The sequence below is a fragment of the Aethalodelphis obliquidens genome, unplaced genomic scaffold, assembly GCF_003676395.1.
Source record: "Aethalodelphis obliquidens isolate GAN/ISIS:26980383/991018 unplaced genomic scaffold, ASM367639v1 scaffold8, whole genome shotgun sequence".
NCBI classification, from domain to species: Eukaryota; Metazoa; Chordata; class Mammalia; order Artiodactyla; family Delphinidae; genus Aethalodelphis; species Aethalodelphis obliquidens.
In genome coordinates, this window is record NW_020837952.1 from 59,546,747 (window position 1) to 59,568,976 (window position 22,230).

The 22,230-nt window shown below is 47.9% G+C and overlaps 1 protein-coding gene across 5 annotated transcripts in view; it reads left to right on the forward strand.

Moving 5' to 3' along the window:
* Window positions 1-16,504, forward strand: part of SAMM50 (SAMM50 sorting and assembly machinery component) — a 32,194-nt gene extending 15,690 nt beyond the window's left edge. For 2 of the 5 annotated variants that reach the window (XM_027107908.1, XM_027107906.1), the window contains exons 11-15: window positions 2,073-2,143; window positions 5,083-5,150; window positions 9,948-10,094; window positions 10,783-10,924; window positions 16,293-16,504. In XM_027107908.1, coding sequence (XP_026963709.1) covers window positions 2,073-2,143; window positions 5,083-5,150; window positions 9,948-10,094; window positions 10,783-10,924; window positions 16,293-16,338 — 474 coding nt within the window. In that variant the 3' untranslated portion in view covers window positions 16,339-16,504. Of the gene's footprint in view, window positions 1-2,072; window positions 2,144-5,082; window positions 5,151-9,947; window positions 10,095-10,782; window positions 10,952-16,292 lie in introns of those variants that run through there. The other 3 variants (XM_027107907.1, XM_027107905.1, XM_027107909.1) reach the window with 2 other exon arrangements.
* Window positions 16,505-22,230: the final 5,726 nt, after the last annotated feature.

Genomic DNA, 22,230 nt, shown 5'->3' on the forward strand with positions numbered 1-22,230 from the left:
TCAGACCGAGGCAGTGGAGCCCCAGGCTGGGAGACACCATGCTTATTCTCCAGTCTTCCCAGCGCCCGGGCGACTGAGGGACGGCTCTCCACACCCCCACCGCCTCCTTAGACCCTGGGGACCAGGAGTGAGTTTTAATGAAGTGGGACATGCTTTTGTTTTAGAATCATTTATCACTGCTGCCGGTCAGTCCTGGACTCAGTGCACTTCAGATTTGGTTCCTGCCTTTCCCCTGCCACTGCTCTTCTGGAGGCGGCCAGGGGCTTCTCGCTCAGTTCGGCGAGCTCTTTCTGGTCCCCTTCTGTGCTCCCTCCATGGCGCGCTGTCAGCCATTGTTGACTCCATTACGACTGCTTCTCCTTCCACGCCTCGTTTTCTCTTTCTCAGCCTCCTTTCCCCCCATCCATGCACCCACCCGCCCCTCCCTCCTTCCCACATATACTGGCTCCCAGGCACTGTCGGGGCGCTAAGAATACCTCAGTAAATAAACACAGTTCCCGTTCTTGCATGCTAGTGAAGGAAGACCTGCACGCAGATAGATGTATATACAGTGCGGCAGGGGTTCACAGGTGACGTGAAGAGCGATCCAGCAGAGTTAAGGGACAGAATGCCGCCAAGGGGGTGCTGCCTTATCTTCGAGGGCCAGGGGAGGCGTCTTGGATGAGGCCCGTAGCACTTAGAGCGACTTAAGGTGAGACCCTCAGTGGCGTCTCCCCAACAGCTGGTCGCCCAGAAACAGCTGAGGGAGCAGGGCGGGCTGACCAGGCCCAGGGTGCTGCCCGCTGAGCTGAAGACAGGTCGATGAGTCCTAGTGACCGGCCGTGGAGTTTCAGCTGGGTGAGGAGCGGGGGAAGGGCAGGAGAGAGCGAGGGGGCCGGTCCGCAGGTCCTGCTGGCACTGAAGGCTTGGGGGGCTGGTGCTAGAGGGAGCAGCTGGAGAGGTCTAGGTGCTGGGGGGGCCTGGGGGCCTTGGGCCCTCGTGGTCGCCGAGGTCAGCGGGACACGAGGCCTGGTGGGCTTGTCTCAGGTGGAGAATCAGTCCTCCTTGTTGCCCCTCCTTAGGTTGGGACCATTAGGCGGGGGGAGGAGGACAGTGTGCCGGGAGCGCCCCGTCGTCAGGGGAGCTGCTCGAGAGCGCGCGCGGCTCTGGCGCCTCGCTGTGTTCCGCGGCATCTGTCACGCTGTCGAACAAAGACTTGAATTTCTCAGAATAGAGCGTTCGCTTGGCCTGCTCTGCCCACTCTGTCCCAGTTTTCGTCTGTAATCCTTCCTACGGAAGCTTCTAAAAAGGAGACATCTGAGCAGCTTTGAAGGACGTGGGACTTTGCATGTCCGAGAGAGGACAAGGTGGGCAGAGGTGTGGAGATGTTCAGGAGAGGTGGGTAGGTGGGGGCCACGGCGGAGGCCTGGGGTCGGGAGCCCAGAGAGCATCGTTGTCGTTTAAGGCATCCCTGGGTCAGTTCTGTGCATGGATTACGTGGGTGTGGAGATTGGATCCCTGACCTAGGGTTAGGTCACTGCCCCTGACCTGTTAGAGGCAGGGCTCCGTCCCCGAGGGTTGGATTGGAAGTATGTCTCTTTGCATTTCTTAAACGTAGCAGTCTTGCACCCGCTACCTTCCTTCTCCTGAGATGCCGTGCGCCCTCAGTCCTCTCAGGTTTTGAGGCCGAGCCAAAGAGGCCTGGGTGGATGCAGAATCCCTTGTCCAGGGCCCTGGTCTCCCCCTTCGGGCCATGGCTTGTCCCACTGGGTTTGGCTTCTCGGAGAGGAGGGAGCTGCCCTGTGTCGGCACGGAATCCAGGCCCTGCTTAGGCTGTGGGCTTATGTATAGTATGTCTTTATTCGAAATTTGAAGTTGCCAGTTATAAAAGTATCCACAAAACACTTCGAGCTGTAGTTCTTCCCCTGCAGGAGCCAGGTGTTCCCCTTCCGCAGCCCTTGTGCCCCGACCCAGAGCTCTGCACGCTGCAGGCACTGGGCACGACCAGATCTCAGGGTGTTTTCTGTCTGCTAATGCTCGTTGGAAGGAAAGAAACAGTGGAAGAAAACGGTTGTTTGTTTATATTTCGATAGGTTTTTTCAGCATCTCTCTGGGGTGGAATGTTGGTACCCATTGGTGATAAACCGTCAAGTATTGCTGATCGGTAAGTAATAAATGAATGGGTGGTTTGCACATGGTTTCCTTTGGATCTTCCTGCTTGGTTTATTAGAAGATATTTTAGAGAAGTTTAACTATTTAGGAAAGCAGATATTTCAAATTTTAATTTAGTTTTATGTTTAAGCTGATTTCAGAATACCCAGTATACCTCATACTTAATATTTTTCGCTTTTGGAGCAGAGAGATACTTTATTATACTAACAATTTTGTATTCTCTTTGAGTATGAAAGAATACAGTTCATACATGTTACAGAAATATAAAAACAGAGAAACATTTAAGGAAGTGAAAGAGTCCTGCTCATTGATAAGCGGAGTTAACATTTGGGACTGCGGTCGACTCTTGAACAACCTGAGGGCTAATCCCAGTGACGCTTGTAGTCGGCCCTCCGTATCCACGCTCCCTCCACAGCCAGCGTCAGCCAGCCACTGGTGGTGTAGCTGTAGCATCTGCTGTTGAAGGGTGTCCACCCGTAGGTGGACCCACGTGATCAAACCCACGTTGTTCAAGAGTCAGCTGTATTTCCTGTTAGCCAGTATTTTTGCGGGTGTGTATTTGTGTGAGCGTGTATACATATAAATTCACGTACACATCTGTATTAAAGTGTTGAGATACTGTATTTTGCATGCAATTTTGTGTCCTCCCTGCTTTTTAAAAATTATACAGTAAATCAGTTCACCAAGTCATGGGAAATTTTTCGTAAGTAGCATTTTAATATTTCGTTATTTGCATATACGTAGCACCGTGAAGAATCTAACTTTGTAAATAATTTTTGTTCCTTTTTGTTTTCTGAGGACAGATTCCTCAGTGTGGAATTACTGTCTCAAAAGAAAAGGAATGTTTTTAAGGCTCGCAAAGAATATCGCTGGAGCCTGCTTTTCCGAAAACCTGCTTGTTTAGGAGTAGCTTCTGCTCCAGCCAGCAGAGGGTGAAGTTGTATTGTTGCTATTATTAGTTGCTATTAGTAGAAATAGCACAATTGTCTTGGGGTCAAGGAGCTCTGTCTTTAATCTCGCATTAGGTAAACTGCTGCTTTAGCTCAACCTAGTTCGGTCTACTTGGATGGCAGTTTGGGGGTAGAAAAAATTCTAATTTCTAAACTCTGAGACTTAACAGTTTCACCTCCGTGAATCTAAGGTACAGAAATGCATTCATAAGAGTACAGAGATTTATGTACAAGGGTGTCCATCGGGGGCATTATTGAGACCAGCAGAAATTCTAAAACTACCCGTAGGGAAGTGATTAAATTCAAACACAGCCATTCTAAAGGGACTGTGTAATCATTAGAAAGGATGAGGTAGGTGCCCCTAAGTTAAAGTTTGCATGGAAGTATGTTGAGTTGCTTGCCCGCTGATCAGGGGCAAAGCTTCTGTGTGCACGTGTGTGTTTGCAGGTAGCACCAGGGGTCTGGAAGTCAACCACCAAACCAGTGACAGTAGTCACTTCTGGAGATTGGAACACAGTGGACAGTAGGGAGGGGAAGAGCCTTTTCACTTTTTGTGTTTCCTGGATCATTTTAATTCTTTCAAAAGAATGTGTGTGATTTATCATTTAAAAAAAATAATAAAGGGACCTTGCTCTTTGTTTCTATAATTAATGTTAATGAGGTATTCAGAAAGGCTTTGCTTAGAAATCCCAGATAGTAAAGACACATTTTTAGACTTTTAAACTCAAGTTCAAATGAATAAATTCATAAAGGCTTTTATCCAGTGGGACAATGAGAAAAACAGTGCCCTGTTCCCTTTGTGCTGAGACGTGGGACGTTTGTGGCACCACAGGTCAGTGAGAGGCTGGGGGTGGTCAGCTGACCAGAGGTCAGCTGGGGTGGCTTCCATGACAGTCGTGTTGGAAAGACCATACACAGCTTCTCCGGTCATTTTAATTCATTATCTAGTAATTACCATGGTCTAAAATCGGGTTCTAAGAAGCTGTTAGATTTTATAGCAAATAGATGGGATTTCTAATTTTCTTTTTTTTGGCTGCGTTGGGTCTTCATTGCTGTGCATGGACTTTTCTCTAGTTGTGGCGAGCGGGGGCTACTCTTCGTTGCAGTGCACAGGCTTCTCATTGCGGTGGCTTCTCTTGTTGCAGAGCACGGGCTCTAGGCATGTGGGCTCAGTAGTTGTGGCTCACGGGCTCATTAGCTGTGGCACGCGGGCTCTAGAGCGCAGGCTCAGTAGTTGTGGCGCATGGGCTTAGTTGCTCTGTGGCATGTGGGATCTTCCTGGACCAGGGATCAAACCCGTGTCCCCTGCATTGGCAGGCGGATTCTCAACCACTGCGCCACCAGGGAAGTCCCTTTAATATTTTTTTATTTCATTGTTTTCAGTTTAAAAGAGTATGATAACCCAGTCCATTAAGGAACACAAGGAATTCATTAAAAAAAATTTTAACATACACTTTTTTTCTAATTAAAAATCACTGTAATAACATAAAAAAATTAAGATAACAATAATTCTATTTTGGTCTATTTCCTTCTAGTATTATTTTCCTCTTATTTGTAAAATTCAGATCATTACTATTATATAATTTGTATCCTGCTTTTTTAAAAAAACTTAATTAATTTTTAACTTAATTATTGTGAGCATGTAGGAGGCTGTTTTGAAAAGGTGCTGCGTGATGAATTCTCATAGACTCCAGATAATTCCTTTATAACAGACAGTCCACCTAAGTGTCTATTTGTGCCTTGTATCTCACCTGTGTCCCCAGAAGTGTGACGTGTTTGTTTAGATGTATAGTCTTAGGTTAGATTACAAGCTTGGGTCTTTATGAAATTTACCATCCTCCCGTGCGTGTTCCTAATCCTGAAATGTTCCACCACGTGGAGATGTGGACGACCCAGTAGCAAGTGTGCGCCTTTTGCACTTTTGTCATGCGATGGAGACTTTCTCCATCGGCTTTGCTCTGACATCTGCATCCTCTTCCAGGTTTTACCTCGGGGGACCCACAAGTGTGCGAGGGTTCAACATGCACAGCGTTGGGCCACAGAGCGAAGGTCTGTCGTTCCCCACAGCACACCAACTTGAAAAAATCGAAATTACGGTTACTTCTCACTTTTGAGCGCATGTATTGGTTTAAATCACCGCAATAATAGATACTCGTATTTCACCAGTGGAATTGGCACCTAACAGCATCCACCACACAGCAGGAACAGAAAGGTGTTTGTTGAGGAAACTGTAGAAAATGAGAAAAGATAGCTAAGCAGAAGATACACAACAGTCGCTTGTGATCCCATTGGCCAGAGATGACGTGTGTGAGCATTTTGTTGTTTAGACATGCACATCCGTGCACACGTGTGTTGTTTACATAACAGTTCTAACCTGTTTCTCCTACAGTAACAGTAACAGTGTATGAATAGATTTTTATAGGAATAAGTACTTTATCATTTTTAATGGCGGCTTATTTCATCTTACTGACAAACTATAATTTTTTTAAACTAATGCACTTTATTAAAAAAGAGTTTTTTAAATATATATATAAAATAACTTTAATATTATAGTAAACAATAAACATGCATTGTTTTTAAAAGACTTAGAGAAAATACAGCTAAACATTAATTATGGTTTTATCTGGGTGATGGGAATTATGAATAATTTTAATAAGCCTTTTAAAATGCATTTCTGCACTTTCCAAATTTTCCACAAGTTTACATTAAGCTTGTTTGTTTATTTATTGAGGTATAGTCAATTTACAATATTATATAAGTTTCAGGTGTACAACATAGTGATTCATAAAATATTGACTATATTCCCTGGGTAATGGACTTTATTTTTGAGAACACTTTTAGGTTAGCAGAAAAATTGGACACAAAGTACAGAGTTCACTGTACGTGCCCGTAGCATCCTTTATTATTAACATCTCGCATTAGCGTGGGACACTTATCACAATCGATGAGCCAACACTGATGTGTTACTACTAACTAAATTCCATAGTTCACATTGGGGTTCACTCTTTGTGTTGTAAAGTTTCATGGGTTTTGACAGTTGCATAATAGCATGTATCTACGATTACGGTATTTTATAGAATAGTTTCACCACCCTAAAAATTCACTGTGTTCCACCTATTCATTCCTCCCTCCCTTCCTCCTCCTCAGTTACTGGCAACCACTGACCTTTACTATCTCCATAGTTTTGCTTTTTCCAAAATGTCATATACTTGGAATCATACAGTATGTACCCTTTTCAGACTGGCCTTTTTGACTAAATAATATGCATTTAAGTTTCCTCCATGTCTTTTTTTTTTTCTTTTTTGGTCAGTGTACTTCTTAAATTTTTGTTTATGTGTATATATGTATTTTTTTTTAAATTAAAGTGTAGTTGATTTACAATATTGTATTAGTTTCAGGTGTACAATATAGTGATTGAGTCCTCCGTGTCTTTTTATAGCTTGATTGCTCATATCTTTTTATCACCAAATAATATTCCATTGTATGGCTGTACCACAGGGTGTTTATCCATTCACCTATTGAAGGACATCTTACTTGCAGGACATCCAATTTTTTGCAATTATGAGTAAAGCTGATATAAACATCTATGTGCAGTTTTTTATCTGGACATAAGGTTTCAGCTCATTTGGGTAAATACCAGGGAGTGTAATTGCTGGATTGTATGGTAAAACTATGTTTAGCTTTGTAAGAAACTGCCAGACTGTCTTCCAAAATAGCTAACGTTTTGCATTCCCACCAGCAATGAATCAGAAAGATAAAAGCCTTATCATTTTTAATGGCTGCATATTTCATCTTCTTGCCTTACTGCGATCTTTTTAAAAATCCAAGTTTTAGACACTTAGTCTGTTTTCTTTTTTCTTACGTTTATATAACAGTGTATCAGTGAATAAGCTAACTGAATCTTTGTGCTCATCTATAAGTTTTACTTTATAATATAAAGTTCTAGGTGTGGAATTGCTAGGTCAAAGGATTTTGAGTATCCTTGAACATCCTTAAGGTTTTATATTGTCTCAAGAAAGCTTGTCTCAGTCATACTCTGTCCAGCAATGTGTGAGAATTCTGGTTTCTGGAACTCTCTCCAGTACTTGACATTATATCAGAGGATCTCCACGTGTTATTAAAAACTACAAGAACATCATTTAAGTAGATTCGTGTTATGACATTGTAAAATATTCTATCCTGATTTTCTTAACTTTTTCTTTACATCTTTGTTGTTTCCACTTTATATTATTATAAATAGTGATTGCTCTGGGCCTAAATTTTTGTACAAAATATAAATTATTTCTCTTCATTTGTTTTTAGAGTGCTTTATTTATTTATTTATTTTTAAATTTTTTGCGGTACGCGGGCCTCTCACTGTTGTGGCCTCTCCCGTTGCGGAGCACAGGCTCCGGACGTGCAGGCTCAGCAGCCATGGCTCACGGGCCCAGCTGCTCCGTGGCGTGTGGGATCTTCCCAGACCGGGGCACGAACCCGTGTCCCCTGCATCGGCAGGCGGACTCTCATCCACTGCGCCACCGGGGAAGCCCCTAGAGTGCTTTATTAGTGTGTCTTTTTTTTTTTTTGAAAAGTAACATAATTTCTTTTTCACTATAACAAGTATTATTTAATGACTAGATGCAAGTTTTGGAGTCTTCCATTTTCCTGAAAATTAAAACACAGTGGTATTTCATTTAATTACCTATTAAAAGGCTATTGGTAAGATTATATGAGCAAGAATATAAATTGCTGTAACTTTTCATGAAAAAATTTGACAATATTTATCAAGAGCCTAAAACATATATATATATGTGTATATATACAAGGACTATTGATAATAGAAGCAAACTGAAAACTGGAAGCCCAAATGCCCATCAACAATAGAATAGGCAACTAAACAGTGGTGTCTTCACACTGTGGAATATTATACAGCAACGAGGATGAACAAGTTAGAGCCACTGGCTGGGTGGCATGAACAGGCCTCAGAAACATGCCAAAACAAACCCAGATCCAGAGGATGCATACTGCATGATTCCATCTGTGCAGAGTTTAGAGAGTGGGTAAAGTGATCTGTAGTGTCGGGGGAACAGGTAGACAGGAAGTGCTGTACTTGGCGTGGGTGGTGGGTAGTGATTAGAAAGGAGAACAGGGCCTTCTGGGGGGCTGCACTTATCTGTTGCTTGGTCTGGTGTGTTCTGTGCCTGGAAATTCACTGTGCTGTACACTTAGGATGTGTATACTTTTCTATGTGTATATTATACTTCAGGGTGGTTTAAAATACCTGTGTGTGCAAGGAAGCCCATCACGGGTTAATGTCCACTATCAAGAAATTCAACACCAACATGACAGTAGTCAAGGGGTAGATCATTATTTATGTTACATATATGTGATTATTCAGGCATCAAAATCACATTTTCAAAGAATATAAAGTATAAAAGGAAAGTGCTTGTAATATAGTAAACTAAAAAAAAATATCAGGGGGCTTCCCTGGTGGCGCAGTGGTTGAGAGTCCGCCTGCCGATGCAGAGGACACGGGTTCGTGCCCGGGTCCGGGAAGATCCCACATGCTGTGGAGCGGCTGGGCCCATGAGCCATGGCTGCTGAGCCTGCACGTCCGGAGCCTGTGCTCCGCAACGGGAGAGGCCACAACAGTAAGAGGCCCGTGTACCGCCAAAAAAAAAAAAAAAATCAGGACTGAAATGTATAAATATAAAATGACTTACATTTTGTTTTCTTATTTAATTATTCATTATAATTCATTGGATGCAAGAACACCAGATGTTAGCTGGTTATCTCTTAATGGTAGAAATTAAAGGAGGATTTCCTTTTTTTCTACTTCCATACATTTATCCCATTTTGTACAATGAGTATATTACTTTTTATGATTAGAATAAAATAGGTTATTTAAGAAAAGAGAGGAACATTTGCTGGGAAACGAGAAGCAAACCCAGCTGACCTCCTACTTCCAGTCCGTTCTTTGTTTCCTCTAGAACTTCAGTATTAATAGTGGTTGAGGAGATGCTGGGGCCTTTAAGTGAATAAGCAGTTCATTCCTTGAGGTTAATCTTGGAGACAGCCATATTTTTCTTTTTCACGGTCTGTCATTTTGTATTAAAGGGACTGAGGCACTTTACAACTAGTATTTTGTAACAAAGTACAAGCATTTCAGGGTTTTTTGTTGCTTGTTTAATGTTGTGGCTCTTTATAGTAAAATGAAATGGTAGGGACAGTTCTAGAAATAATGCAAATTATACTCTCAGTGGATCGTCTTGAATTTTGGCAAAAGTAACCAAAAAAAAAAACCCAAGTGGTCATGAACCTTTAAAAACGAGCCTCTTCTCTGAAGATGTTGAGCTGAGACAGTGTCCTTGTGCAGCAGGGAGCAGACACTGCGTACCTTTGGATTAATAGCATGTCCGGCCACTTCCAGAAACTGCAGAGACATTTTCTTCATTTTGTCTCTCTATATTGTGGTCTTGACATTTTTGCAGAATAATGCATTTCATGTACCAAGTGACAGTGATCTGGTCACCTGCAGTTGTGGAAAAAGTGATTCCCATGAGTTTACTTGTTTTATTCCAAGCATTTTACAGATATGGTAAATTACTGGCTTCATTCTTTCCTAAGTTACCCATTAGCTTTTTTTTTTTTTTCCAGTTAAAGCAAATTATAAAACAAACCAGGAGAAGAAGAAAGATTATTTAAGAAAGGCCGACAACGTCAGGAGTTATAAGGGCAGCTGCTCACAGAGCTCGGGCACCGAGTGTGTTGTGTTCACAGCACACACCTCGCTCATGTACGTGGTGGGACGTCAGTGTGGTTTTGAACCTGTGACCTTGTTTTGATCCGCACTCCTTCCTTGACTAGGAGACTACCTGGGCGGAGAGGCGTACTGGGCCGGTGGCCTGCACCTGTACACCCCGTTACCTTTCCGACCGGGCCAGGGCGGCTTTGGAGAGCTCTTCAGAACTCACTTCTTCCTCAACGCGGGAAACCTCTGCAACCTCAACTATGGTAAAATTTGGACTATTTACCAACCGTTCGGCACAGCTGACCTGATGTTTAAAAGCACAGGACACAAGTGGGTGTCTGTGTCGCATTTAGATTGCGTCGTCTCTAAGAGTAGGCACTGTGCCTACCTGAGGCACCTGCAACGCCTGATGTGCCCAGAGTGAAGCTGTTGGTCGAATGGCTAGAGCATGCATAACGCATCGTCATCGAATGCTGCCTTGCAAAGAGAAACCTGTCTGTTTAGCAGACATTTCTCGAGCAGTGACTCTGTGCCAGTCATTACGGCCACAGAGCTGAGTGAGACCTGGTCTCTCCCCTAGGAGCTCAGGGCCGGGCTCAGTTGTCCTGGCTTGGGGAGGTGTCTGGAAACCAAGGCTTGGAGTAGGGCTTCCTGGGCCGTCAGCGGTGGGCAAATGCCATTATAGCCAAAGGGAACAGAACGTGCCAGGCCCAGAGAATTGAGAGGACCTGTGTTCTTCTGGGACGGTGAAGAAGTACCCAAGTACCCAAGGCAGGTCCCCAGCCCTGTCTTGAGTTTGGGCCTAATCTCACTTCATGCATTCTCCTCAAGTATCTAGGCCTGGCTTAAAAGATGACCAGAGGCCACACAGAGGGGGAGAGCCAGGGCTGTCCAAGGACGTGTGCGGGGGACCACGTGCTATTGGTCACACCTCCTCTTCTCTCTCTTCAGGGGAGGGCCCCAGAGCTCACATTCGAAAGCTGGCTGAGTGCATCCGCTGGTCTTATGGCGCAGGGATCGTCCTCAGGCTGGGCAACATCGCGCGGCTGGAGCTGAACTACTGTGTCCCCATGGGCGTGCAGGGCGGGGACAGGTACGTGCTGGGAGGTTCTCTCCACAGGTACATGGCACTGTCTTGTCACTTTGTTTTGGACATAGTTAATCACTTCACCAGTGGCCTTTAAAATTCAAGACTTCAGGAGAAATTGAATAGTTAGCAAAAGAATGAAAACGGATTTTTGTCCATGGGCTTCTCCATACAGTTTGGAGGAAAGGCTGTGATGTGTTCCCGTCCCCCCACCTTATGCTGTTTGCACTTGTCATCAGGTAGAGGGAGCTCCTCTGGCGGCCTGGCTGGAGGTGGTGGCCGCCGTTTTGGGTCCTGCGCTGAGCAGAATGAGGTGTTGCCGGTGGGGACTTTGCAGGCCGGGAGCCTGGAGGCTGGGTGGGCACAGCTCTGCTCGGGCCGCAGAGGACCTGCTTTCTGGCCCTTCTCCACCGGTCATTTTACTGAACAAGATCTGCTGAATATTCATGGGTGAATATGGTATAAGGCCGATTACAGCTACAGAAATTAATTCTGTTTCTTAAAGTATTTGGTATGCATTGTAGAAATTTCAAGAAGTCCAGAAGTATTGTCATGATAGTATGTAAATAATACCATGGACTGGGGGCTTAAACAGCAGACTTGTATCTCTCACCGTCTGGAGGCTGCAAAGTCCAGGACCAGGGTGCCGGCAGGTTCGGTTCCGGATCAAGGACCCTCTACCCGGCTTGCAGATGACGCCTTCTCACTGGGCTCTCACCTGAAGGGGGCAGAGAGCAGGCTCTCTGGTGTCTCTTCTTACAAGGACACCAGTTCCACCAAGGACCCCATCTTAATTAAGTTGCCTCATCTAAGGTGACTTAGTTACCTCCTCAAGGCCCCACCTCCAAATACTGTCACATGGCAGGGCTGGGGGGTGGGCGTTTAGTGCTTCAGCCTGTGAGGATTGGGGGACACGGACATTCTGCCGGTAACCTAGTGTTTCTCTACATTTCAGGACTCTAGGCTGTATTTTTTTCTTCTCGGTGTTCTGCCTACATTCAGCTGTGATGCTGCGTCATAGCCAGGCTTCCAGCGTGAAGTTGTAGTTTGTCCTCGTTTAAGGAAGTGCTGTACCAGTCTTACTCTCCCTGTCTTCTGCTTCAGCGTGGTGGGTGATGGTGTTTTGAAGGGAAACCACATTAGGAAGCTTTTAACAAAGCTTTGTTCTTAGGTGCACATCAGTGTCTGTCATCCAGATCCTCTGTGGCCATCGCTTCAGGAGAGTCTGCCCTCCTCCGCTCTCCCTGGAAGGCTGGCTCGGCCCGGGGCCGCCGTGCCGCCCTTCCTCCCCGTACCCTCTCGGGTCTGCTGCTCTGACGACTGTTAATTCCCCTCCACGCCTTGCCTGTTCTCGGCACAGAGCAAAAGCTGAGAAAGGTCTAGTTGCTCAGGCTGAGTGTGCACTGGAGCCCAGCTGCACAGGCTCGGAGTGCAGCCTGGCCGCCCCGTGGCTGTGTGGCCCGGGGTGAGTTACTTAACCTCTCTGGGTCTCCGTTTTCACAACTGTAGGATGGGTGCTAATGATAGTGATTACTTTGCAGTTTTGAGGACTGAATGCATTAGCACACACGCAGCTTGTAGAGCGGTACCCAGCGTGTTGTCAGCAAAGCTGGTTACTTCTCGTGTTGTTGCTGCTACTGCTGCACTCGCCCTGGCCAGCTGTTCACAAAGGAAGCAAACGGTGTGTGTGTGTCCCCCGCCATCCGCAGTGGCACTGTGCGCGCCACATGACTGGCTGTGTTAGAGACATGCCGTAGATGGGATGATGTGGCCTGATTTCAGGGATGGTGAAATGTGGGGAAATGTGCACCTTCCCTAGAGCAAGCTTTGTGTATTAGGTAACATCGTAGCTTCAGGAAATGAAGCTAATGTTGCAGGTTGCTTTCTGGAAAACCTTGTTCCCACCACAGGCATGGGCGTGGGGCTCCCTGGCGTAACAGCCAGGTGCTAAGTGAGTCCTTGCAGGGAGCGGCAGAGGTGCAGGTGATGAGCCTGCACCAACACCGGGATGAGGTCAGATAGAGCCGTCTAGGCCTGCGCTTCTCAAACTGTAATGTGCTTGGGTCTGGAGTGGGCTGCACTGCGGGTGGGCTGCGCGGCCAGCCCCTGCCCTGTCCTTCCCTGGCTGTGTGACCTGGGCAAGCCCTGCTGGCTCTGGGCCTCCGGTCCTTCAGACTGGAAGGCGCTGCCGTCGTGTGGCTGCAGCATCATCGGAGGCCACTGGGTGTCGCTGTGCTCCCGGAATCCGAGTGCCGCTCTCGGGAGCCCGGCTTCCACTACCTGCCTCCCCGAATCTGTGCAGGGGGTGGAGTGGGTACTTCACCACTCCACTCTGCTCTCTCTCTTCAGGTTAAATTTGAAAAATATGTGGCAGCCATTAATTTCAAATGTGGGTTCTGAAAGGAGGAAGCATGCTGTGCGAGTGCTATTTAAAGACCAGAACATAAGGACGCTCCTCTGCCCCCCAGGCTGCTCTGTTTTGGGGTCATGGTGGTTGCAGCAGATGCTTCTCGTGTGCAGTGTCCCTGAGTAGGGGGGCTTGCCGTCACTCAGCGTATGGCTCTGTTTGAAGTTTTGTCATCAAAATTGGAATTTCGTGACGTTCGAGTGATCTTGCCAGGGTTTAATCTTCATTTCTAAAATGAAGCAGCTAGCAGGATGGGGAGTTACATGTGTGCCAGACATCCATAGGTCCCCCGCCCAGTGAGTGCAGTCGCTTTGTAATTAGGATTTCAGATCTTTACAGAAATGGAAATCGCTTTGAAATATTTGGCGAGTTTTATACCGGGGGTGACGTGTGACACCGTTGTCTCTGCGCTCTGACGGCGAATGCTCTGTGTCTTACCGAGTGTGGTCCCTGGAAATGCGCTGGTGACTGAGGCAGCTGGCGGGGAGGGCAGCGCACAGTTAGTAACAGAGAAAGACCAGGCAGGGAGTCGTGGAGGGCTTCCCGGGGGAGGTGATAGCTCCAGGCTGCAGAGCAGCTGGAGCCAAGGTGTGCACGCATGGAATGCCTGTGGGCGCCAGCTTCTACCCTTCGCAGGAGCAGAAGTGAGGTGCAGGGTGGCCCTTGATGCAGGCGGGGCCTGAGATCCGGTCACTCTTGTCCCCCACCCGTCTCTGCCCTCCAGCCTCTCTGGCCTTTTCCCTTAGGGCACACGCCAGGGCACACGCCAGCGCCCCGAGTTCTGGCACTCATCGGCCTGCTCCCTGCTGAATTCCCCGTGCTAGACGGGCGCCTGGCGTTCCTGGGGGCTGGCTGGGGGAGGATGGGCGCCTGGCGCTGGGGGACCCTGGTGTGGCCTTCAACGAGCCCTTGGCGCCGAGTCCGAGGCGGGCCGGGTGCAGGCAGGGAGCCTCCGGGTGGTGCTGGAGTGGCGCAGCTGGGCCGCCCTGAGACTGCCAGTGGGAGGGGGAGACTCGAGACTCGGCCTTTTCTGAGGCGCCTACTGGATTATAGGCATATAGGCACACGGGACACAGAGCAGGAAGACGGGCGTTTGGTGAGGCTGTCTCCGTGCACCTGGCATCCGGGACACTGTTCTGGATGTTTGTGGTGGGTATTTTTCCTGTGACACCTTTATATGGTCTCTGAACGTAAACCTGTGCTTGTAAAGGTGTTTAACCTGTTTACAGTTGGCGTAGACGAGCCTTTATTGGAATGCCTGCTTGTTTCTGAATCGTGTAAACCCAGGGCTTGACTTATTTTGATCTTGCTCAAGCCTATTTTCAGACATTTTTCTAAACAGCGAATGCAGGCAGGACTACTTTTATGGACCTAATGATATAAAAGGTAAAAACACCTCGTTTAGATCTGAGCAGAACGAAGTTGTACAAACACAGCCACGGTTCTGACTGGATCTTTGCCTTTTAAGGACGGTGGTGAGGTTTACTCAGGGTCACACGGGGACTGTAGCTGTCCCTTCTGGTCAGGTGACTTCTGCTGATATGGTTTAGTGAGCGCCCTTGACCCTGCAGAAGGTCAGCGACAACAGTTAAGGTTCTCTCTTTTGAGTCCCTTAATTGATCAGATATTTCATTCCCACGCTGAAAAAGAAAAAGTTTCTGCCAGTTTTCAGGTGCTGTAAGTTCTGAGATTGGGTGACAGCACAAGTGTTGTGACAGTAGAAACATTAGCTTTTCTCTGAATGAGGGGGTTGTTCTCTTCCAGTTTTTCTGGAAACTCTCCAGAACTTGCAAAACTGCTGTGTTCCGCAAACACTCCATCAGCTGCTGGTTGGGATTCGGAACGTTTTTTCCCTGGAAGCTCATGCTTTCTGGTGTTCAGGTCCCGGGGTTAGGTCCTCTGTCCCGAGTACAGTACTGGCCCTGCCCCGAGCACAGCCAGCAGGTGGGCAGCACGGGAGTCCGTCCTCCGCGGTGTGGGCTGCAGGGGGAGCGGTTCTCGGCCTGGCGGTGCACCAGCATCACTGTGGAGTCCCAGGAGTACAGCTGCCTGGGCTGCGGCCGGTGATTCTCACCCTGCGTGCGGCCGGGGCTTGAACCAGGACGTCATGGAAACAGCAAGGCCTGCAGCAGGGCGTCCTCCAAGGCAGCTGAGGCAGCAGGGCCCGCGGGCGCGCTTGCGTTTGGGTCCAGGGTTCTGCTCTGAGGCTCCTGCCGTGACCGCAGCCATCTTCTCACTGCCCAGCCCGTTTGCTCATCTGAAAATGGGCTCAGTGATCTGTCTGCCGGTGAAAGAGCAGCACACTGAATGTAACCTGCACAGCGTCAGCGGGTAGCAGGTGTTGCAACCCACGTGCCCTCTTTGCATCCTCCCTTTCCTGGGGAAGGAGCAGGTTCTAAAGAGGCAGGTTAAGCCCTTTGGGGCTGTGGGTTCTGCCGTCCTCCCCGCCCCCTCCTGGGCCTGCCTGTGTCCTGTGTTTCGCCAGGGGCCCTTGCACGGCCACGTCTCTGATCACCTCTGCCCTGCGCTGTGCAGAAGGTGCCTCTTCTCTGGTAGCCTCAGAAATAAACACGAAGCTTTTCTTCCCACCCCAGGAGTTTTGTTTTCATGAATATTTCTCTCCCAGGTCCTTCTCTTGTCTAGGGGCCAGTTGGGTCAGGATTGGGGGGGAACAGAGAGGAGTAGGGGAGGGAGCAGGGAAGGGGGATTCGTGTCTCCATTTTGTTCCCTTTTCCATCCTCCAAAGGCTGGTTCTCAAACCAGCAAAGGAGGGAGTGCCTGGGGACAGCTGGTGAAGCCGGGTAGCCGGGAGGGAGGAAAGAGGTGAGAGGCGGGCAGGAAGAGCCTGGCATTGCTTCTGAGACGTGCACGTTTCTGGAATTGTGCAAATGGCAGCGTGAGCAGAGCGGACCACAGTGTTGATTTCCTGCCTTAAAAAAAACAACAAAAAACTTTTTTTTTTTTTAGGATCTGTGATGGCGTCCAGTTTGGAGCTGGGATAAGGTTCCTGTAGCCGCAGAGCACCCTCTGTCCCCTCCAGCAGCAGCTCTGGGACTTGGGCAGCAGTGAGTCACTCGGCGCCACACACTTCGTCTCCAAATAAACACGTTTCATGTGATTCTTTGAATGCAGTCCTTGTGGGAAACCATGTCAATAAATTTTAGAGACAGATACTCAGATGCACTGTGGGTGTGATTTGCTTTCCACAGCCAGTGTGCCCACGCCGGCTCTTCTGAGGACCAGGTCGAGTCGCCCGCCGTGCGTTCTCTCGCGTGTGCCCCGCCGCGGGGAGGGACATCAGATGTCTCCCGATTCCTCCTCGTCCCGCGCTCTTCGGTTCGTTCCCATGCGTCAGAGCGATCGGCAGAGAGCTCGGAGGAGGCGCAGGCCCGCCGCTGGGGGGTGCGTGCGCTCTGGCTCCATGCGGCTGATCCGAGGGGCCCGCATCAGCGGGGGCTGCGGTCGCAGGGTCATCTCCGTGTGTGTGAGCGCCCTGCGAGAAGGAGCTGCGTGTAACGTCATGGACGGGGAGGCAGAGAGGAAGAGTGTTCTCTGGAGGGAACAGCCGCATCGTTTATAAAGATGCGGGAATCAGCGCCTGTCGCTGCTGTAGCAAAGCACCACAGGCCTAGAGGTGTAACTCGACACAGAGCAGTCGCCTTGCAGTCTGGAGGCCAGGAGTCCAAAGTGGGTCTCACTGGGCTGAAACCAGGGTGTCAGCAGGGCTGCGTTCCTTCTGGAGGTTCTAGGGGAGGATCTGCTTCCCAGCCTGCCCCAGCTTCCGGAGGCACCCCGTTCCTTGGCTCGTGGCCCCTTCCTGTATCTCAGAGCCAGCAGTTCAGCATCTTCCAGTCTCCCTCCGGATCTTTGCCTCTCAGTGCCGTCTTATGGGCCCTTGTGACTATATTGGGCCCACCTGGACATTCCAGGCTGATCTTATTTTAAGATCAGATGATTAGCAACCTCAATTCTATCTGCAGTCTTAATCCCCCCCTTGCCGTATTACGTAACATATTCACAGGTTCCAGGAATTAGCACGTGGACATCTTTGGGGGACCGTTATTCTGTCTGACACACCTAGTGTCTCTCAAAGTAATATTTCACGATATACTGTATTAGCCACATTAGAAAAAGAGTTTTAAAAATTTGAACCTCCTTTGAATTCTTCTAAAAAAGGTACCATATAAAAATGTCCAGGGGTGCCCGTGGTGCCCCAGTAGGCCTTAGCTAGAGAGCTTACTGTTGGATATTTCCCCCCCTCCCAGCTGGGACTGAGTCCGCTTCCCCTTCGTCCTCCCATAACCTGGTTTATGTCTCTGCCGAGGCGCTTGGCGTTTCAGGAGCAAGCTGAGTCCAAGGACCCACCTGCTCTCAGGCCTCCGAGGGCTGTCTCACCCTCACTGCCTGCATGAACTATAGGGATTTTGCAGAGAACATGTAAGGGGAAACAGTTTACCTTTCCTAAGAGTGGGGAACCTGGGAAAATACACATTTTTCCCGTGAGTTGTTTTATTGTTTCCAGTTTCACATTTATGCATTTGGCAAAATAAGAAACCCATGTTACAACACTGTAATGTTCAGACTATAAGTTAAGAACAATAAAATCCAGATGACACAACCTCTCAGACACCGTGACCTTGTGAATTCATCTCCTGCTGCGGTGGAGTATCCAAAAAGAAGTCGTTTTTGAAAAGGTACATGTTTAATCAAGCAGGGCCAGGTTGCCCCAGGGCGCTGGCCCAGATCCATAATGAAAGCGCGTCAGGTCCGGCCGTCTGCCGTGTCGGGAGCCGGGTTTCAATGGCAAACACGCTCCCCAGGCTGCTCCTTTGCAAGGTGAAGTGCAAACAGCGGAGACACTGGGTAAAAATCAGGATTCTGTTCCTTCTCAGTGCTGTTAAGTGGGCAGATCGGAGCAGAAAGCCAGGAGCCCTTCACAAAGTGCTTTCCATGAAAGGCCAGAACCCAGGCGAGTTCACTGTGGGAGGTAACTTCATAGCTGCAGTTTTCTTTGTTTGTTTTTTTCATAGCTGCTGTTCTAGGGCATCTGGCGTCATAGAAAAGAAGCATGAAGAGCATCACAGACTCCTCCCCAAAGTACCACCCTGACAGTGGGGCTTTGCATCTTTTTTTTTTTTTTTTTTTGGCCACACTGTGTGGCTTGGGGGATCTTAGTTCCCAAACCAGGGATTGAACCCAGGACCCAGCGGTGAAAGTGCGGAGTCCTAATCACCGGACCACCAGGGAATTCCCTTTGCATCTTAATTTATCTCTAAATACCTGAGTGTTTGGGATTAGAACAGAGTTCCATACTTGTTCAATCAGCCTTTCACTCCACTGTGCAAGGAATGGGCCCCGAAGCCTTCCGTGGCTTCATTCTGAAGGGGAACGCTGCTGTCTCCCTTGCTGGAAACCTACTGGGTCAGTCATCTTGCACTTGTAATAGAGGCTGACTTCAGCGAAGCTAAGAGTCACAAAGCTCATGGAAGAAAACCCTCTGTGGTGGGTCTCGTCACCCGTTATCATGAACTTGTGGTGGTCTGTGTACACACACTCTGACCTTTTACAAGAGTTTTATCAGCCAAGTGCTCTCCGAGCAGTGCCATGAGCCACTCGTGTCCCCGTCTGTTGTCTGCAAGGCTTTTATGATCCAGTGAGGAAACAGGCTGTACTGCCAAGTGTCTCAGTTACTGGAACAAAGGACAGTCAAGCAGGCCCCGCTGATGAAGATCAGCCCACGCTTCCCCTTAGGTTGATTCCTGCGAAGGCCCTGCACTTCGACACCCTCCTCATACCCTGCAGCTCCTGAGGCTAAGAATTCTCTTTAATTTGTGCATTTGCTTTTTCTTTTATAAGACCAGATAAATTTACCTTTAGGATAACTAGATGTGCTCAAATGCCCTTTGTGTTTAAAGATCACCCAAGAGGGAGAATCCCCTGGTGGTCCAGTGGTTAAGAGCTTCCACTGCAGGGGACGTGGGTTCGATCCCTGGTCGGGGAATGAAGATCCCACATGCCGTGCAGCACGGCAAAAAAAAAAAAGAAGAGAAAATAAAAATAAAAAAAAGATCACCAGGGGCTTCCCTGGTGGCACAGTGATTCAGAGTCCGCCTGCCAATGCGAGGGACACGGGTTCGAGCCCTGGTCCGGGAAGATCCCACATGCCATGGAGCAACTAAGCCTGTGTGCCACAACTACTGAGCCTGCACTCTAGAGCCCGCGAGCCACAACTACTGAGCCTGTGTGCCACAACTACTGAAGCCCACGCGTCTAGAGCCTGTGCTCCACAACAAGAGAAGCCACTGCGATGAGAAGCCCGCGCACTGCAACGAAGACCCAACGCAGCCAAAAAAAATAAATAAAAATAAAATAAATTTATTTTTAAAAAAAAGATCATCAAAGAGGAGCGGATTCCTTAGTCTAGGATAAAAACCGGAGAACTGCGTTTGAAATGAAATGTTTAAAATAAGGTGGCTGTACTCAAAATTCACATTTCTAGCTACTCTTAAAGAACTGGGTCTGACGACATGAGACCTTTATTCTTACAGGGAACTGGGCTGGAGCTGGAGTGGTGTTCCTTCAGCCTGGGCGCCCGTGGGCCCTCTCTGGCTGCTTCAGTTATGTAAATTGTCCCTGCCTGTGGCCCATCAGGAGGGGAAGCATCTGAACATGTCCAGGGAGGAGGAGGCAGGTTGGGGGCCGAGGGGGCTGGGGCAGCCGTCAGAAGGTAGAGTCGTGGCCCCAGTCATGATCCCGGCTGTAGTCCTGTGGGCTTTTTTTTTTTTTTTCACCACACCATGAGGCATGCAGAACTTCCCTGACCAGGGATGGAACCTGGGCCCCCTGCAGTGGAAGCATGGAGTCTTAACCACTGGACCGCCAGGGAAGTCCCCCTGTGGGCTCTTTACCAAACCCACTCCCTTCTTCCCACTGGGCCGCAGCCGGTCTTCTGTCAGAGGAGAGGATTAGGGTTTGGTACCTTCCAGTTCTGGATTCCACAGTCACAGGGATGCCGCCTGTGGGTTTTCTGAGGCTTTGTGCCCCCGTGTAAATGCGAGCTGATGTGTGACACTGTAGATCGCTTTGCCTGTTTTCGAACATTAGCTACAAGGAGTGAGCAGTGGGTACTTTGTGATTCAGACTGGACTTGAACCCCAGCGCCGTCACCAGCCAGACGCAGCATTTTCTGAACCAATTATGATGCTTTCCCAGAAATTCTCTCCCAAGCCATCAGTACCCATTCATAAAATATTTACATAGTCAATGATCTCCACTGCATAACCACTTATTGGATGGTTTTTAAAAGCTTGTTTACAGCATCCAACATTTAACCTCAGGAACAATAACTAAATATAAATTTCTTTGCCTCCTTTTTTTACCTTTTTACTGATTTCTTCGATGATTGTGTATAACAGCAGTTCTCAAACTTTTTGGCCTCAGGACCCCTTAGCACTGTCAAAAATTGTGGAGGACCCCCAAAGAGCTTTTGTTTATGTGGGTCGATGCTAATACTTACCGTATTGGAAATTAAACCAAAAATTTTTAAATAGTAATTCATTAAAAAATAACAAACTCATTGCTTGCTAACATAAATAACACTTTATGAAAAAACTGTATTTCCAAACACATACAGTGAAAAGAGTGGCATTGTTTTGCAATTTTGCAAATCTCTGTACTGTCTTCAAAAACACATGGATTTTCACATCTACTTCTGCATTCAGTTTCTTGCAATTGAAGTGGTTTAAGAAGAAAATCCATCCTCACATAGGTATTTGTAAAAGAGGAGAGTGTTTTAATAGCCTTTTCAGATGACGGTGAGTGTCCTTCGATACTTCACCAAAATTCAACAAGTGATGGTTTTTCAAAGGTTAGTTGCAATTTGGAATCTGGAACCACATCAGTGACTTTTCACGCTCAGTTCCATCAAATCCAGTGGTCCATCTGGCACTGCGACTGGGTCTGTTACCCAGGCATGATTTTGTAGCATCATATATTGATCATTTGGGAAATACTGGTTCACAAATTATGCAAATCTTCCAAATGCCGACACGTCATGATGATGCAAAATTAAAAGATCACGTTCATTAATGTCACCACTGATCTCATCAGAAAAATCTTTTAAGTACTGAAAGCTGTCAAGCTCATGGCGGTGGATACAAGTTTCTCCAAATTCCAGTTTTCACATGAAAGCTCCTACGTTCTCATTGGCAGCAAATACTGTTAGTTGCTTTCCTTGAAGCTCACTTCGTTCATTTTCAAGGAAACATCTGCGAAAATAACCCAAGTCGGAATAACCCTAGCGTGTCAGTCATTCCTTCAAGTAACAGTGATTGATGTTCCGTGGGAAGAGCGGCTGGTTCCCTGCAGCCCAGCCACACAGCTTTTCCCTGAGACAGATGTGCCCTCTGTGCTCCCCGTGTCAGCAGGCAGAATGTTAAAGGGCTGGGATTTAATGAAATTGAGCATTTTGCCTCGAGGCTGTTCTCCGGTGAGCCTGGCATTTTCTCTCTTTCTTTTTAATGTTTATTTATTGGGCCGCACCGGGTCTTAGTTGCCGCATGTGGATCTTTGTTGCGGCATGCGAACTCTTAGTTGCGGCGTGTGGGATCTAGTTCCCTGACCAGGGATCAAACCCGGAACGCCCCACCCCACCCCCAAAAAAAACCCCAAAACAAAAACCTGGGCCCCCTGCATTGGGAGCATGGAGACTTGGCCACTGGACCACCACAGAAGTCCAAGCCTAGCATTTTCGTTTCAGTCCCTGGGTGCAGGTTACCGTGACCACAAATGTGGGCTGGGGCTCCGCCCTACCCCGTACTCACGCCCTGGCACTTTTACCCACTGTCACCTTTGCATAAGTGCAAATGTGACCCCAGTGAACTGAGTCACCAAGTAACATCTTAGT